General features: G+C 40.1%; 1 protein-coding gene across 1 annotated transcript; it reads left to right on the plus strand.

The window, feature by feature from the left end:
* The first annotated feature begins 63 nt into the window (after nucleotides 1-63).
* LOC125233265 (RING finger protein unkempt) lies at nucleotides 64-13,163 on the plus strand. Its single transcript, XM_048139204.1, has 6 exons — nucleotides 64-329; nucleotides 432-641; nucleotides 3,505-3,788; nucleotides 4,629-4,729; nucleotides 11,646-11,883; nucleotides 12,033-13,163. Exons 1-6 carry the CDS (start codon nucleotides 271-273, stop codon nucleotides 13,106-13,108), a joined length of 1,968 nt encoding a protein of 655 aa, XP_047995161.1. The 5' UTR covers nucleotides 64-270; the 3' UTR covers nucleotides 13,109-13,163.
* Nucleotides 13,164-18,166: the final 5,003 nt, after the last annotated feature.

The raw sequence follows: 18,166 nt of genomic DNA on the forward strand, positions 1-18,166 counted from the left end.
CTGTCAAAAATAGTTTGCGTTTAGTTTATTAATTTTCTTTTGTTCGATATTCGGTTTCGGTCATTGAAGATAAGTTTTTTAAGTTCAAGGCCATTAAAAACTAATGGCGTGTGTCTTTCTTGATAATAATTATATTAGATTATTTCTATGTTTACAATTTGTGGCTTTCCAAAATATTTTGCATCACGTGATCTTATTGAATTTTAATTGGTTGTCGGTGAGCGTGCCCTGCGCGACGCGAGAGGCGCAACGCAATAATAGTTTTCCAAAATGCCGTCGGAATCGAAGCCTTTGTTGACAGCTCAAACAGAAAAACCAAATCATTATAAGTAAGTTCCGTAATAAAATGTTAGATTTTGTGAAGTGAAAGTGTGATAAACGTAGTTTTTAGTGGTGTGCCATTCACTCAGCCCCGTGGTTTATTCTTGCAGGTATCTAAAGGAATTCCGAGTGGAGCAGTGTCCGTCTTTCTTACAACACAAATGTACACAACACAGGCCTTTCACATGTTTTCATTGGCATTTCAATAACCAGAGAAGAAGAAGACCCGTTAGAAAAAGAGATGGATCCTTCAATTATAGCGCAGATAATTACTGTACCAAATATAATGAGACATCGGGTATTTGCGAGGATGGGGACGAGTGAGTATTGCTGTCGTTGCTTTGTTTTCGACTATCGCCTTGCTTTCGTGGCATGGAATAACTCGTAGCTACGTAAATATGTGAAAAAAGCTATTTCAGAATCAAATTACATGGCACTGTCAGTGAAATTGTCGTAAATTGCGATAAAAAACTTGTTTACCAATAGTAAATTATTGTGCTACCTGTTTTAGAGTGTTGCTATGTCTTGTACTTGTGGTATTGTTGGGGTTACATCTTGTTTTGGCAGGGTTTTGCAAGCCCATTGTTCAATATAAAAGCTGTTTTCACTGATCCTCTGACATTTTGATATTTTTGCCAATCTATTGAGGTTTTATGTGTGTTAGCCTGATACATATGAGATAAACACATTATTTACTTGTTTATTTGTGCTGAAAATAAACTCTTATGTGATGTTATGAAAGAGATTATTGACCCTTTAGTTGGGTTTCTTTGTTATTGTTGAGAGGAAAGGTGAAAGTTGCTTTGCAGTTAATAATTCCAATTGGATGTAAGAACCTTGATTATAGAGTACACAAAACATGACCATTAGCTTGTTACCAATGTTTGTTCAAGTGTTAGCATTTAAAGTCAATGTAGCCTGAACAACAGCTTTATATACTCAAGACAGTTAAAAATCCTGAAAATAGGCATAATGTTAATTAAGATTTAAGATAAATTTATAATTTAGACATTGGGATAACACAATGAAATTGGGGTCAAAGTGTTTGTGTAACCACTCATGTTTATATTGATATGATACCCAAGTAAGCAATAAATTGAAATATTGAACCATGAGCATAGTAAGTGGTCCGAGAAATGGAATCTTGAGTATTGCAAGGCTTTCAGGGAACAAAGGTTAACCTCCTACGGCCCAACTTTTTAGAGGGTACTTCCGAGGAAGACCCAATGTCCTAATACTAGAACTAATTAATGAAGTCCTGAACGCCCAGACCAAAAATTGTTCATATCTGATTAACCGTAACAAGTACAAGTCTCATATTTTAGGGGTGTTATAATAACGGTTTAGGCTTGCCAGGGAATAAAAAAAAACACCAAAATCTTTTGTTCTATATTTATCACATTGGGCTTTTACTTATAATAAAAGCACATCAATCGCCCTTAAAGATCTTATAGAAAACCATGATTTTAACACTTTTTACTAGCAGAAATCAACTAAGTTATCACTTTTATAATTTAAGACACAAAAAATAGCATGTTTCACAATCGAAATTTAAAATCGCCACCTCGACCTCGCCCTTGAAAAAGTTGCGGGGCTGGTGCAGGGCTCAGACTGACAGGCTCTTATTCTGAGCTGATATTTCTATCGCTGTCAATTTCGCTGGCCTTGTCCCCACCAGAAATGTACTTGTCGTATTTATCATTTCCTCCAAAAGGATCATCTTCGTTGTCTTCAGAATCAGACGGCTGGAGTAATTCCAACACATGAGTAATTTTACAGCTGTAAAATAACTTTATAAGCCCGACAGCCTAATACTAGTACAATTTATGTTGTTTTTTTACATAAATATCTATCTTTTTCTTTATCACACGAGCACATAAACACATTAGAGTAAGAAAGATGGTAAACCAATAAGGAAGGAAAATTATGGTATAACCGCCCAGCGTACTAGTACTAGTACGAATACATTTTCACACAAAATTCATATTAAAATATTCAAAATTAAGTTAAAATAACAGTGTTTACGAATAATTTATTTCTTTATCTCGAAAATAAAACTAATTAAAGTCAGTTCAATATAAAGATTTCAAAGATAATAATAAGTTAGACTAACCTCTTTTCGTTTCACGTGTCATTGCTGCGACGTCTTGTGACAGAAGTCCGAAAATATTCCTTCCCGCTCACTTCAAGCAGTGCTGCCACAATGCCAAATATATCCACAGACTAATCAGTAACGTAAAAGTGATATGGCGGGTAATTCAAACGCACCTGGTGGGTGTAAATATTTTGTTCTAGTACTATCACGTTGGGTCTTTGCTCCAAGTATATATTTTGATACTTGGGTTTTCACTGCAAACTGATTTTGTCCTAGTATTATCACTTCGGACCCCAGGAGGTTAAAGAAATTTTATCCCCCAGTGAAATACAAATTTTTCAGCACATAAGGAAAATATAAACTGTAAAACCTCAAATTAAATTAAATCCATCAAAAGAATAGTAAAAATTTGTATAAAATTACTTCACACTCTTGTTGTTAAAGTGCAACTTTCTCATCAGTTTTTGAAGTATCAGTTGTTGTGATGAAATACAATGTGTTTCCGGTATCACTCAAAACCTCAGACACCCCAACAGATTTTTATTTTTTAAAACTCATCTAGAGTATTCATCTTTTAATCTGATGGTTAATTTTTTATAAATTGAATTTTTAGATTTCTGTACAGCTCTAGTTGACTTTTAGCTCTACACTTAATAAAATAATTGCTAACTACCATCATAAACCATATAACTATTTATTTGTGTACGTTACTGCAACGACTTAAGGTTTAACAATAGACAGCAAAGATGTCATTGTAGAACACTTTAAAGCTTTGTCACAGTAAACTTCAAATTGGACAGGTAATCGCAGTAAGCAAATTTAAACCCAATATTCAGAATGCCAAGGTTGTAATTAGGTACGAGTTCAATTTGTTATGACTTATGATAAACATTAAGACAAACAACGTCAAACTCGTAGCGGAAAAAATAATCGCCCAAGTAACCTATTTTCGGTTTGATTCTAAATTTGGTACCTTATTCAAGTGACCCCGATATACGCGAAATTCGCTTTACGCGAATTGCCCTGAAACGCATCTCTCTCTTAAAGCGGGTATTACTGTACCTAGTATAATAATATCATTCTGACAGATGTCCCTACCTGCACCGCACGGCTGGCGACACCGAGCGCCGCTACCACCTCCGGTACTACAAGACGTGTATGTGCGTGCACGACACGGATGCGCGCGGCCTCTGCACGAAGAACGGTGCGCACTGCGCGTTCGCGCACGGTGCGCCCGACCTGCGGCCGCCCGTGCTCGACGTCCGGGAGCTCCAAGCTATGGAGAACCCGGACCAGGCGGACGGGGACGCCGCCGCGCCTAATGCTTTAGATAGGGAACGGAATTTGATGAATGAAGATCCTAAATGGCAAGGTAAGTGGTTATGTAGTTTTGTGTTGATAAGAACAGCGCGCCCGACCTGCGGGTCACCCGTGCTCGACGTTCGAGAGGTCCAAGCTATGGAGAACCCGGACCAGGCGGATGGGGACGCCGCCGCGCCTAGTGCTTTAGATAGGGAACGGAATTTGATGAATGAAGATCCTAAATGGCAAGGTAAGTGGTTTTTATGTAGTCTTGGATTGATAAGAACATCACGCCCGACCTGCGGTCGCCCATGCTCGCGGGAGCTCCAAGCTATGGAGAATCCGGACCACAGACGGCGACGGTGCGGCGCCGTGATTTGAGAGAACGGAATTTGATGAATGAAGACCCTAAATGGCAAGGTAATTTGTGTTTATATTTGTGGTGGATAGCAAAAATGGATATCAAGTACAACAAGTAGTTTACATCTCTATTGACACTTACCTGGGACAGTCTTCCGCGACCATGGCCAATGCAAATTGGCCGAAATGTTGGTGAACAGGTAAATCGACTCGTAAAAGTCACTTTTAAATATGTGCAATAAACACAAGATTTTAAAGTGTTAAAAAGTAATTTGTTATAATATAGTATTTGCCTTTTACACTGTATGTTATTGGTATATCTATCTATCTATCTATCTATTCACAATAATAGATATCGACTCCTTGCTTCGCAACACGTTACACGCAACTCGCAGCTCCGGCATCTGATATCCATCTGCGCGTCCACGCGCGTAGGAGACGACATAATACACGCTTTTCCTTCACACATATACTACAATAGCCTCAGGCTCCATTCATAGGGTTTAATTTAGGTTTAAACATGTTCATAACTGAATAACTCTTGTTTCAGATACGAATTATGTATTATCGTCGTATAAAACGGAGCCATGTAAAAGACCTCCTAGGTTATGTAGACAAGGGTATGCCTGCCCACAATATCACAATAGTAAGGTAAGTAAATTTCTAAAATAGAACCGTTTTTCCCCCGAAGGGTAAAAAACGGATATTTAGGTTCCTGCCGAAGCTTGAACCACTAATGAGATTAACACCTTCATAACTCGGCCCTAATCGAGTGAATTCCTCGACTAGTAGCGCCATCTGGCGCGCCAGTCAAGTACTAGTGTCGCCCGGTTACCAGCGCTCGGCTGCTTTTTCCTCAGTACCTTTAGCCGGCAAGGCCCTTAAGGGTGGTTCAAGCTTCGGCAGGAACCTAAATATCCGTTTTTTACCCTTCGGGGGAAAAACGGTTCTATTTAGGTGTCCGTGCCTTCGCTTGAACCACTAATGAGACGTGTTTAAACCTCTGCCGGCGCTGGTTAGGGCGTACTGTGACTGATATACTTTATTTATACAGAAATGTCATAATAAATAATAGGAAGGTATACAATAGTTTCATGAATTGAAACTGACTCAACACAGCACTCTATGATGGTGGTGAATCACTTAATTTATGTATAACATAAAACCGACAGGAAGCCAGTAGTTGATAGATCGGTATTACAATATTTACGGAAATAAAACCTGTTATTTCAATAACATTTTTGTGAGAAAATATCTGTAGCAACCCAAACTCTGAAGAGCTTCCCCTTCATCAATGGGTGTTACATCAACGTCGGCTAAATTTGTCTCGCGTTTCCCTTACGACAGTCCCTAGTCAGAACAAGATCATATACATTAGACCGTGATCATGATGCATGAAACTGCGTCGAAATATCGGGAGCTCGACAAAAATCAAAAAGGTAATCACGGTCTATATCCCGGTCAATATAAGTCTAATGAAAATAACCGTGAATCATTCAAAACTCTTAAGATCATATACATGTTTTTTGTCTTATAAATTCACCAAGATACTAGTCTTCTTCTGCTTAAGATAACTATAATTATATCATGTAACTATAATACACAATTATATCATAGCACTGCCATGAGCATTATGACATTATGTTTAAATTTTTATTTTTCATGTAAATTGATTACTGTACCATAAGTAATGCGCCTATATGTATCTCCGAATATGCACATATTATTGTTAGTATACTGAGTAATAAGCAATATTGACATAGCTTAAACATTGTCTTACATAGCCCACTGCCAAATGTCAACATTTCCCATAACATAATGTGTTATGAATTCTGTATATGAAATATACATTTGCCAAAACAATTGAAATAAACGCTTGAGTTGGAAGAAATTGCACGCTATCATATGTTAATTTGTAATGTATACCCACATCACGATAATGTATGCGTTACTGCTGGACTGGTAGCAAAACTGCAAATAAGATGATAATACATTTTCGGCTTCCGACTGAATTGACAATACCATGGCCATGGTTAGCTAAGGATCCATATAATAAAAGGTAAGCTCCTACTCAAAGTCTTTACGAGAACGGAAACTATGCAAATTTTTCCTATTAAATTAAAATGGGTTAACTGAGCAAAAAGCTTTGGGATACAAGCGATTGAAACGAATCAATGATCTAATGAGTCACACATACTTAGGCGAAGATCAAATGAAGGCAATTATTTCAAATTAAATTGACTTTGATACTTCCATGAATATACATGAATGTTAATGCGGGAATCCTCTCTACACTGTACGCGTCAGCTTTATTTAGTCTTTTACTATGTCTAGCTAGTATGCTTTTTTCGATATTTGAAATATTTAATTTGTGTTTGAATAATTATGAATATGTGATGCATATATTTTTAGGCTTATCATTTTTATGACTTATGTGCTGACTAGCCGAATTTATAAAGGCAAAATTGTACGATTCGTGAGCTAGTAATTCTAAAACATTACGACTTATGGCTCTTTAGTCCATTTCGATATTCTAATAAGAATGTAAGACGACAGATAACTCTTCAAATAAGGGTTAATGATGTACGATTACCCATTTATAATAAAAATTCAGTCATCAGCTTAAGATAGTAAATACATAGTTTTCTTTTCAGAACTTTCGTAATTTATCACCAAATTGCAAAGCAATATATTCTATATTGCTCTTTTGTGCGAATAATATAAATGTCTCACGTTCTTTATAAACTGATGTATACACATAAACATACGGGTTAATATTTACTGTATTCTTGCTTATTTCACAAAATCCATATGCAGCGGGACTTCCCACAAACAAGATGCAACTGTTATGTAGGGTAATACCTGATTCTACAATTATATCGAGATGACAATTATTTATTTATCGTATGGCATATAATTAGAATTTTCTTAAAAGTCGTACGTGCGCACGGCTGTAGCATGTAGTGCCACGGACGATGACAATGGTATTTACACTTGCCTGTCATCCGAGACCAATAGGTCAAAATATCGTAGCTATAAGTACTGCGTACCTTAAGCGCTGAGCTTTTATTTTTCATTTAGGTTTCAAGACCTTACTTCTGATAAATATAGTTCATCAATATCTATTTAAACGGCAATAATTTTAAGTTTTCTGTTACCACTAGAAACCCATTTTGCCTAGAATCTGCGCTCCCTTTTATGAGTGTCCTAACAAATTCTTGTATATCAGGTATATTAGGAGTCCGAAGTCTTCTAAATTAAGTCATAAGCACAGTAACGTTATAAACATCATATTTCTAGTTCCTTACACTAAATTCAATTGGGACTGGGACTCGTCCTCTGACCTTACGAACCGTTTTTGAATAAGTTGTGGCGTCTACTCTGTTACTGACAAATAGTCGCGCCGCAAAATTCTAATAAATGGCGCTTAGTAAGCAACTGCGGAAATGTGTATCGATCCTACAACGCGCTAATGGAGTTCCAAAAGTTAATTGTAAATATACAACTTCTGTTAATCTCTCTAGGCCCCAGAAACCTATTCAGAAAACATTTGTCAAATGAAATAAACGGGAATTTTCTGTTAGTAATACCGCAGTAGCGGGAGATAATTTTAGGATGCGAGCGCCTCTTTATTTGTAAGAGGAAACTGTGTTCTAAAATCGAAAGAGATTCATCCTTCAATTTCCGTTTAATTTATTATTTCAGAAACAGGCCTCCACATTCAGTGACTACCTTTCAACATTTTATCCATAAGAGTGCCTTAGCAAACTGTGAAAATCGGCTTCTCTCGGAAAATGTATTGCCCTATTGGTTTTAATGAGCTTAAAGTGTTTTCGATATATCATACTCATACAACAAATAAGCACTTTGAATACAATTTACCTACACGGTTTCTTGCTTTGTTTTGTGTAGTTGTTTAAGTTTAGGACCAACTTCATTTACTTCGGTCAAGAGATGTAAGCCATAGTTCTTCGCTGTAAATAGTTTGAGAATATTGTTCGGTCGTCTCTTTAATCTAATTCGTTAGTTATTTAAAGAAACAGGATTCGTAACATTACGCCAACGAACTGGGCAACCGACAAATCCTTTTACGACGAGAGTCCGTCCTGAGTAACAATGCAACAAGGCATACTAAAATGCTATTGTACTAAATAACATATCCTTTAAGTCATTTTGCCAAACTATCCACAAAATATCGTATATATTTGGGAGTCAGATTTCCGGTACGAGTTTGTTGTCTTTGTAATTAACCTCTTCAAGGATTGTCTGTAATCTTGGTCTAGCTAACGTTAGTAATAATGCATGATTGAGTATTCTAACCGTTGGTCGATTAACGGCAGTTTGAGGTCAATTTGTAGTACATATATGTATATATCGTACTTAGAAAACTTTCCGAGCTGTAGCTTTTTATTTCTAAATGAATTGGTTCAGAAGTCTCTACTAGGTCGATTGTTACAGAAGTAATACGTTTGTCAGTTCGGTATACTGAACAACATATACTGGAACATTATTCGCCATTAGTCCGACTGGATGTTTCAGCCGGACAGCTATAAGTTTGCTGAAATACAGACGAATATCCAGGTTTCACAGAGTAATGAGCCTAGTACAAGAATTTTCCTTTGCGGTAAGTTATTTTGTAGCTAATAGTCAACATTTGCTAAGTACCTGAGTGGTTCTTCTGCATTTCTAAAGTCCGTATCAAGACCCAAGACCATGCGTCAATTATTGATGCCCGTGAGTTGATGAGACTAGAGCTCTAATCATTCATTTAAAAGAATCTGCACTCTAGGAATAGCGTAAAACAGTGGCATAAATTAATGGATTTTTTTTTCCCTTGGTATCTTCGCCGCCCCCTCTCCCTTTCTGATTGGGCAAGAAGGGCTTTGTAATATAAAGTGGTTTTTCATTCTGTTTAGCATCACTATTATGTATATTTCTTAATTCGCTTAGTATCTGGCAACAAAGTGCTAGTTAATTGCTACCGAAGCTCCACCCACACGTTTTTAGATGTGGAAGTGGATTTTCACAACGTCAAACCTGCTAATAAACCTCTATCATGACGAGCATTCTAAAAGTTGACATGACAAATTAGGTTGGCAATAACGGCGTTGCTTAACAGTAATTGGATCACACATTCGTCATCATTATGGCCGTTCAGATATTCTCGAGTGAGATAAATTTGGACATTCCTCACAATCATTCATCTGTTGGTCAAGTGACCACGCTGATTATGTATTGGCTAATTAGGCAATTGAGACGACGCCGATGTCGTTCACTTTACCTGTATAAAACGACCCCACTTATGGGAACCCATCACGTGATGATTTTTGTCTAATAAGACAATGACTAAACTGTGTAATTGTGTATGTCTCAGGTTAACACGTACGCTGTGGTTCTGATTCGAAAGACCTTCTACAAAGTAGGTACATATGTTTAGAAATACCTTATACAAAGTATGTTTAGTTAAGAGTTGTGCTAATTACCGCAAAGTAGATGTTAAAGCGACATAATCTCATTGAGATTCGTGTACAAATACAACATTTTGCCTCGAGATCATTACGCTCGTCTCATGACACGAAAGGTGAATTAGTGCATAGCATGTAATAATCCAATGGGTTCTCAAAGGATGTCGTAAATCATCGCATAGGGCAACGAAATCCAAATTCCAAGTCGCTGCAAAGTTTAATCTTTTACGGGGCGACGCTTGTCAATTTATATGACAGTGTACTTTTGCGCACAGCACAACTTTACTCATGTTGTCTCTAATGACGAATCATGTCTGCACAATGAATGATCTCCTTTGTCATATCACGAGGCGATGCCCTATCGGATCGTGGGCCCTATCTTTTCATAGGCCAGGTTATCTAATGGGACCTCATCTGTCGTTTCAAAACATCTCTTGTGTCCTGTCACCTCACGAGGCGAAGCTATGACTTTTCAAGGGACGAACCTATGTCGTCTCACGAGACGTCGCTCTGTCTCGTCTTACGTGAGCGTGGCATTTGTCCCTTATATTCTTTATGACGGTGCATAGGATTACATTGCGTCCCATCGCTGTCAATTTTCTTCATCGTCTCCATGCCACCACACAGGAACAACCCTGTCGTCTCGCGGGGCAATGCAATGTCGTCTCATTGGACGACGCCTGTCGTGTCACAGCACGACGCCATGTCGTCTAACGGGACGACATCTGTCATCTCACTGGACGACGTCATGTCGTCTCACGGGACGACGCCTGTCGTCTCACGGGACGACGTCTTTCGTCTCACAGGACGACGTTTGTCATCTCACAGGACAACGTCTATCGTCTTACGGGACGACATCTTTCGTCTCACGGGACGACGTCTGTCGTCTCACAGGACGACGTCTGTCGTCTCATGGGACGACGTCTGTCGTCTCACGGGACGACGTCTGTCGTCTCACGGGACGACGTCTGTCGTCTCACGGGACGACGTCTGTCGTCTCACGGGACGACGTCATGTCAGTCTCACGTGAGTGAGGCATATGTATCCGCGTATTTATGACGGTGCCTACAGGAGGTCACTGCGTCTCGTCGCTGGGCCAAAGGCACCGAGCGGAATATCACGAAGTTAGAAGTAATCATAATCTTTTCGATGTTTTAAATTTCTCGAACTTTTTAAGACTTGCTTTTGTAAACGTGTTGCTCGGCCGAGTTACAAAAGCGTACTGAGGAAAAAGCAGCCGAGCGCTGGTAACCGGGCGACACTAGTACTTGACTGGCGCGCCAGATGGCGCTACTAGTCGAGGAATTCACTCGATTAGGGCCGAGTTATGAAGGTGTTAATCTCATTAGTGGTTCAAGCGAAGGCACGGACACCTAAATAGTTTATTACAATCAGAATCGCAATACACAAAGACCTTATATTGATAATGCTCAATTGATAGTCTTGTTCATTTATCTATTTCCAAGTCAAATGTTTAAGAGTCGCTTGTAAGATATCAAGAATACAAGTTATAAATGAAGAGCATATCAAAAGAAAGTCATTAGTAATGTTCATGCTACAAAAATGTCTAGGTCTATTAATGACTGAGGCATCTTTATACATAGATATCTTAGTTGCTTTTAAATCAAACCAAGACATCATTTTGCCCAATATTCATCAATAAATTGTTTTTTGTTATAAACAATAAAATATTGTATGTAACCCTATCAGTGACAAAACAATAATAGAGCAGGTTAGTTTGTTAGAAGAACTTAACTGAATAACCTAGAGAGATCCTATGAGATGAGAGGCCTATGCATAGCAGTGGGCGATAAAGGGCTGATATGATGATGAACTTAATAAAATATCAGAAATGTAAAAAGTAAGATGAAATGAAAATATCATATTCCATGGCAAATAAAAATATCATTTTCGTTTTCTTTCAACCCCCTTATTTGCCAAGAGGGGCACTGAAGCTGTAGTAGTTTCATGTGTTCTGCCTACCCCTTTATGGGATACAGGCGTGATTGTATGTATGTATGTATGTATGTATGTATATTCCATGGCAAAGAGTGACAATAAAAAGTGTATTCTTCCAAATAAACCAGAACATCAACTTCCAGGATAAACGCAGATCACCGCGCAAGTACAAATACCGGAGCACCCCGTGCCCCAACGTGAAGCACGGCGAGGAGTGGGGCGAGCCCAGCAACTGCGAGGCCGGCGAGGCGTGCGGCTACTGCCACACGCGCACCGAGCAGCAGTTCCACCCCGAGATATACAAGAGCACCAAGTGCAACGACGTGCAGCAGGCTGGCTACTGCCCGAGGGGGCTCTTTTGTGCCTTCGCGCATGTTGAACGTGAGTATACTTTCTTATCAACTAACTAATCTGAAAAACGCTTTGCTGTAATAGAGATGGAGCTATCAGGTAACAGCTAGTCTTGTTTAGTGAGTCAAGCCATTAGACATTCATCAAACGTGTCGCTGATATCCGGTCGTAATTTGCAGCGGAAGATCTGACGGCGGCGCGCGATATGGCCGCGCCGCTCGAGTGCGGCACCAACCTGGCCGAGCTGCTGTCGTCCGCGCTGCCCGACGCCAAGCCCGAGCTGCTGCTGCCCGCCTCGCCGCCCGCGCCCGCGCCCGCCACCAACGGCAGCGGCGACTCCGAGTGCGCCTCCACCTCCAGCGGCGGCTCCAGCGGCGGCCGCGCCGTCGGCGCGCGCCTGCCCGACTCCAAGCCGCCGCCGCACAACGTCTGGGCCCAGCGCAGCGCCTTCGACGCCACCGTGCTGCAGGAGGTCGTCGGCAACGCGCTCGACGACTTGCACCTCGACGACCCGCTCTCGCTGGTCGCCACGCTGGACAGGGATCTCGCGGACGGGGAGTCGATGCTCGCGCCGTCGGCGCCGGTCAACATTCCCCGCGGCCCGCACCCCTCGCTGCGCGCCTTCAGCCCGCCCTCGGCCGGCTCGCCGCTGCCGCCGTTCCTGCGCTACGCGCACGACACGGAGCGGCTGTTCAACTCGCACGCGACGCTCAAGACCGGCAGCTACGGCGGCACCGGGTTCGAGTTCGCGGCCACGTCGCCGTCGGCGCCCGGCGAGATCTCGCGCCTGCGCGAGGAGGTGGTGGCGTCGCGCGCGGCGGCGCTGCGCTGGGACGAGCGGATAGCGCAGGCGCGGTCGGCGTGCGGCGCGTGGCAGCGCGAGGCGGACGAGGCGGTGCGCGCGGCGCAGGTGGCGGAGCGGCAGCGGGACGAGGCGGTGGCGCGCGCGCACAGCCTGCGCCGCGAGCTGGACGCGGCGCGCGCGGCCGGCGCGGCGGGCGGCGCTGGGCGCGCGCGCGAGCTGCGCACGCTGCCGCTGGGCACGCTCAAGCAGCTGCAGGCGGCCGCGCGCGCCGAGCTCGAGGAGATCGAGAAGGTGCTGTACCTGGAGACGGCCACCAAGTGCATGGCGTGCGAGGAGCGCCCGCGCGCGGTCACGCTGGCGCCCTGCAACCACTACGTGCTGTGCGACGCGTGCGCGCGCGCCGCCGACGAGTGCCCCTACTGCCAGACGCCCGTGCAGCGCCACCAGTAATCCGCCACTTGAATCGTATTGATCTATCGAGACGCATGTGAGTGATTCCCGTTTAATGCTGGTCATAGCACTCGAAGAAACCGAAGCCTCACTTTTAAGCTTTGACTTTGCATTTGTAATACTAATAACGGTAACGCAAGATTGCTCTTAATTGACGGCTCGGTATAACTTTAGGCGTCAATGATGTCCTAAGAAAATAAAAATCATATTTTTTTTGGTTATAAAAGTTAGGCCTACGACTATAAAAAGTAAATTTCCTCTTGTGATATACATCTATCAAAATGGTTTACCATAAAGAAGCTCAAGTATTTTGATAGTTCATTGCGATTCAATTATAGATTTGGGCCGATATTACTACACCATATAGTCCATATATTACGGAGACGTATGTTTTCATTTGATAAGTCATATATATTCTTTACACCTGACTTAACAAATTTATATAGACTACTCAGTAGGTTTACTGAATATCAAGTTTTACTACTAACATATTAACCATTGAATACATTACTAACATTATTATATGGCAACATAATATCGGTCCCTAGTCGACGGCCGAGCTCTACTTGTGAAATTGACTTGGCTATTGATTGTCTAAATTATGAGATGCATATTTTGAAACTAATGTAAGTGTAGGTTTATATAGAGGTAGACCACGGCCGTTGACTGAGCGCTCTCTACTCGTTTAGACTTTCGAATAACACCCGTCGGTGGGACAGATACTTTCCTTGATATTTTTATATGGGTAGATTGGGGTGTAACGTGTTATATCACTTGATAATAATGATAGAATATTTAATTTTAGTAAAGAGCAAGACTTATTCTAATAAATTTATCGAATGAATTTATAATACATGGACTAGGGTTTCTCAAATTAACTGCCAACATCATTTCATAGTGAATTATGTATCCCTTGAGTGGAGTTTCCATGGTATCTATTCTTACTGGAAACGTTCCATAGTCTTTTTCATAGTAAGTTGGTAATGCGCAGTGGCAGAACAAGAGCTATCGCACATGATGCGACGACTTTTTACAGCGATATAGTCGCACTTCAGTGGCTAGGCAACACGACCACCTAACAAAAGGTTCTTTATACATTGTCTCTTTCGTTTTACTGAACGCGCGAACGTATCTTTGGAAATAGTCGAAGTGTCCTAACAAATTTTCACGAATCATCCGGCATGGACACCATATATTTCCTATCCCCATTTTTCTATCAACTCTTCAAACTTCTTGAGAGACGTCAAGATATTTTTCAACATATATAGACATTATTTAGTGCATGGTTTACACAGTAGAGATTTATAATGTTACAAGATAAAATAATATGCTTTTGATGTTATTTCGTTTAGATCATTACTAGTGGAGTTGTTGCTTTTACTGAACATACACATATTATAGGCATTTAACGAGGTTTTATAGGACGACGCCTGGCCATGCTTTCACCAAGAATCGGACGGTAATGGATATAATTATAGCGATTTGCAAAATTAAAGGTTTGACTTTGAAAAATAAAGATATTGGTGGAAGCACGCCCAAGACAACTAGAATTTATATAATAATTGAAGAATATTAAAAGTAGTTTTTAGTTTTATAACGATATTCAAACATCATTTTGCATGTTCATTAGGATATCTAGTAGTAATAAAATCATCAACAATCTGAGAGTTGTTAATTTTTTCTACATTTTTTAAAATCGTATATATGTAAGTGACAAAAGTGTGACTGCAATTTTGCTTCCTGGAGGTTCTCGGCACAATTGTTTGCGCGCTGTCGGACCAATCTTAGATCGTACACCGGCCGATAGGCGGCGAACTGGCGTTATATTAGCGATATTAAAGCGACTTAGTTTAGTACTGTGCATACTTTGAAAATTTAATTTATGGCATGATATTTTGGGGTACTTACATGAATGTTAGAAACTCTAAGCAAATTATTATTACAACGCCAGTTCGTCGTCCTACTGCTCTATGCGTCCCGTTGTCGGCACGTGGCGGCTCGGTATTTGCATCCTGTTCAATTCATAGCCAAGTTGATAGTTTTCATATATTTGTAACCAGATTTTTTTAGATTTATCCTGAGTATGGAAATATATTAGTTAGAATTTGCCGAGCCGCCTGACAGCTTTCTGACGCAAAGGAGGGTACTAGCGAGTTTATTGCCCGGGTCTTTCCCGAGTGCATTCTTTGCGAATAGTATAGTGCATTTTATGTTAACATTCCTAATTAACTGTTAGAAGTTACGTTTTTATTTCTCTATCGGTGTGGGTACGCATTTAGTTTTAATCATTGTGTTTAACGAGTAAATAATAAATACTGTTATAGTCTCTATAGAGAGTTGCGTTACCCAACTTTGCCGTAGTGGTCACTTCGTGAGCCAGGTCTCACCGTGACCTCACGAAGTGACGTCATCGCCATCAAAGATGAGAAGTGCCACTTTGTATATAAGTTACCAGTCTTCATTATTTATTTGTCAGGTTTTAGTGTTTTTCAATTTTCCGAGTACCGTCTTTTGGGTCAAACGACTCAGCAGATATATATATTTGTCTACGAACGGTACGGACATGTACGCTAACGATTTACTACGCTATACTACATTATACAAACGCATTTTATATAAAGTTTATTTCGATTTTAGTACATTATAAAATATTTATATATTTTGAAAATCTTGAAAGTTTTGTATCGGTATATTATAACAAATTTAACCTAGGCGTATGGATTAGATGTAAGTAGTGTTTTCAAATTGTAATGGACATTATTTTTAAGTGTGTAGTTGCGAGCCGTCGTGTATCTTAAGCAATATGACCACAGCCGCCTTTACTCAAATATATAACATATTTATAAACATATAGTATGTCGACACGGTACATTTTGGTGTGGAGTGTTCAAGTAAAGAGTTGGCGTGATTTTCTATAAATTGGTGTGTTATAAATGTCAAAGGCCGCTATGTGCATATCGGCCGCACACGGGCGACGCGCGACAGAAAATACTCAGACAGTCGTTCGTGCGCGGCAGGCCTAAATCGTCACAAATAAATTATTCATTGATCGAGTCTCAAAATTCGTGTGAAATCACACTGGTGTCGTAATTGTCGGTTCAGAATGTCCTGTGTGGCCATAGAATATAAGTATTCTAGCTTTCTAGCTATTTGTATTTCTAATGATTTAAAAATTTAGATAGTATTAGAGTCACACTTATTTTTATATAGAGTCTTTATCACATGGAGAGAGTACTTTCATTATTGAAATTGGAATATTTATATTGGTCAATTGGTCAGACAGAAATATCCAGTGACAGTATTTGAAGAGACGCTGCGTCTTTGCCGACATACAAAGTCAGCGAGAGTTTTGTAATAGGGAAGTTCCGCTAAGAGAGACCACACACTAGGGTCTCCCGAGTGTTGTCGTGTAGCCTATGGCTGGTGCTCGACGCAACGTAGATGAAACTCCGTATGATCATTTTTATAGCGTTGGTTTTTTAGCCAGCGTTAGCCGTCAGCGTCAGCCGGCGTTCTAAACGCTAGTGTGTGCTCTCCCAATCTTAGTCTGCGATTTACCTTTGTGTCTAGAACTACAACATCATCACTCGTTTACTGCAACAGCAAAATAAACAGAATTTTTGATTTTGAACATTATGTTATGATACAGACATGTCTGCAGAACGTAGCGTCATTCCCGAATAATGTGCAATATTCAAAATAAACAATTTTGAATATTGCACATTATTCGGCACATTATTTTTGTCAATAAAGCATCGCCTGTGTGTGTCGATGCGCGGCGTGGTTGTTGTGTTATCCATTATATTCGTTTATAAGCATTATTTTTACTTTCATAGGAGTAATAAAACCGAACAGAGTAACAGTATGGCATAAACGTGCTATGAGATGACGGAAAAATGTAAGCAAATATCAACCTCGCGCATGAATTGGTCAATCCAAGCTAGCATCACGGTTATATAAAATTGTTATTCTGATCGGTTTCATTACTCCTGTGCTTTTATTCCGTTTTTACTGCATTTTGCATTAGTTAACTATTTAGATCCAATTCTTGTTTAAATCTAGCTTGCAAGTATGTCGCGTACGCATAATAACAACCCCTTTTTATATGTTCTTATTAATATAATATTTTTTCAATTATTTAATCTTTAGGTAGGTAGCTCCAACAAATTCTTTAAAATTATTATTGTTAAATTAGAAATAGCTAATATTGTAGTAGAAAACAAATTGCGATTCTCACGCTGAAGAAGATCAAATGAATTATGTTTTCATTTTTTATATTTATTATTATAACTGCGGAACATGCATTCAGGCTTCGACATAGTATTTTATAATCAAATAATTTTCAAATCCATGTGATACATATGTGTAACAGAGATGTGAAGATTATAATTATTATTACTAGGTAGGTAGGTTTAATAAATTTTCAATTCCATTCAATAAAATTGTGTTTCATTTCTAAAACTCCTCGATTAGGTTCATATATAATAATATCCCTATCCTATTATTTGTACCCCTTTTACTACTCAAAACTTTTCTCAGAGGGCGCCACTTGCACATTAAGGAGGGCCTCCTACGCGATCCTTGTTTGACGTGTTACCCCTTAATATTCCCTACTCTATTGAAGGGACAAAAATACTTAAGTACTTTAGATGTTTTTTAGATGTTTGCAAGCGATCCTCAGTAATTATCACACTTATATAGTTTATCGCTCCCTTTTTGAATTTCACATAATACTTACGACTTATAGCTTCAACTTGTTCATAATTCACTTAGATTACATATTTACTTAATTTAAATTAGGTAAGACAACTAGACTCCCTTCCAGGGCACTAAGTCCAAGTGTCAAAATGACCACGGAGACAATATGGCCAAAGGTCAAAATGTCTAGAGTCAATATGTCCAAAGGGTCAACATGTCCAAAACGTTCTAGGAGTCAATATGCCCAAAGAGGCAAAATGTCATCTGGGCAGGGGCGGCTCACTCCGCGATCCTTTCGCCGCGCTACAAGTACATGCCGGCGGCCGCGAGTTCGCGGCCCATTCACTGGCGACGACCTTC

The sequence above is a fragment of the Leguminivora glycinivorella genome, chromosome 14 (genome assembly GCF_023078275.1).
Source record: "Leguminivora glycinivorella isolate SPB_JAAS2020 chromosome 14, LegGlyc_1.1, whole genome shotgun sequence".
In the NCBI taxonomy this organism is placed as follows: domain Eukaryota; kingdom Metazoa; phylum Arthropoda; class Insecta; order Lepidoptera; family Tortricidae; genus Leguminivora; species Leguminivora glycinivorella.

Excerpts from the sequence above, each read along its gene's own strand:
- LOC125233265 (XM_048139204.1), top strand. The coding sequence starts at position 271 with ATGCCGTCGGAATCGAAGCCTTTGTTGACAGCTCAAACAGAAAAACCA. Across the intron at positions 642-3,504 it reads ATTTGCGAGGATGGGGACGA|ATGTCCCTACCTGCACCGCA; the intron begins GTGAGTATTGCT and ends TCATTCTGACAG. Across the intron at positions 4,730-11,645 it reads CACAATATCACAATAGTAAG|GATAAACGCAGATCACCGCG; the intron begins GTAAGTAAATTT and ends ATCAACTTCCAG.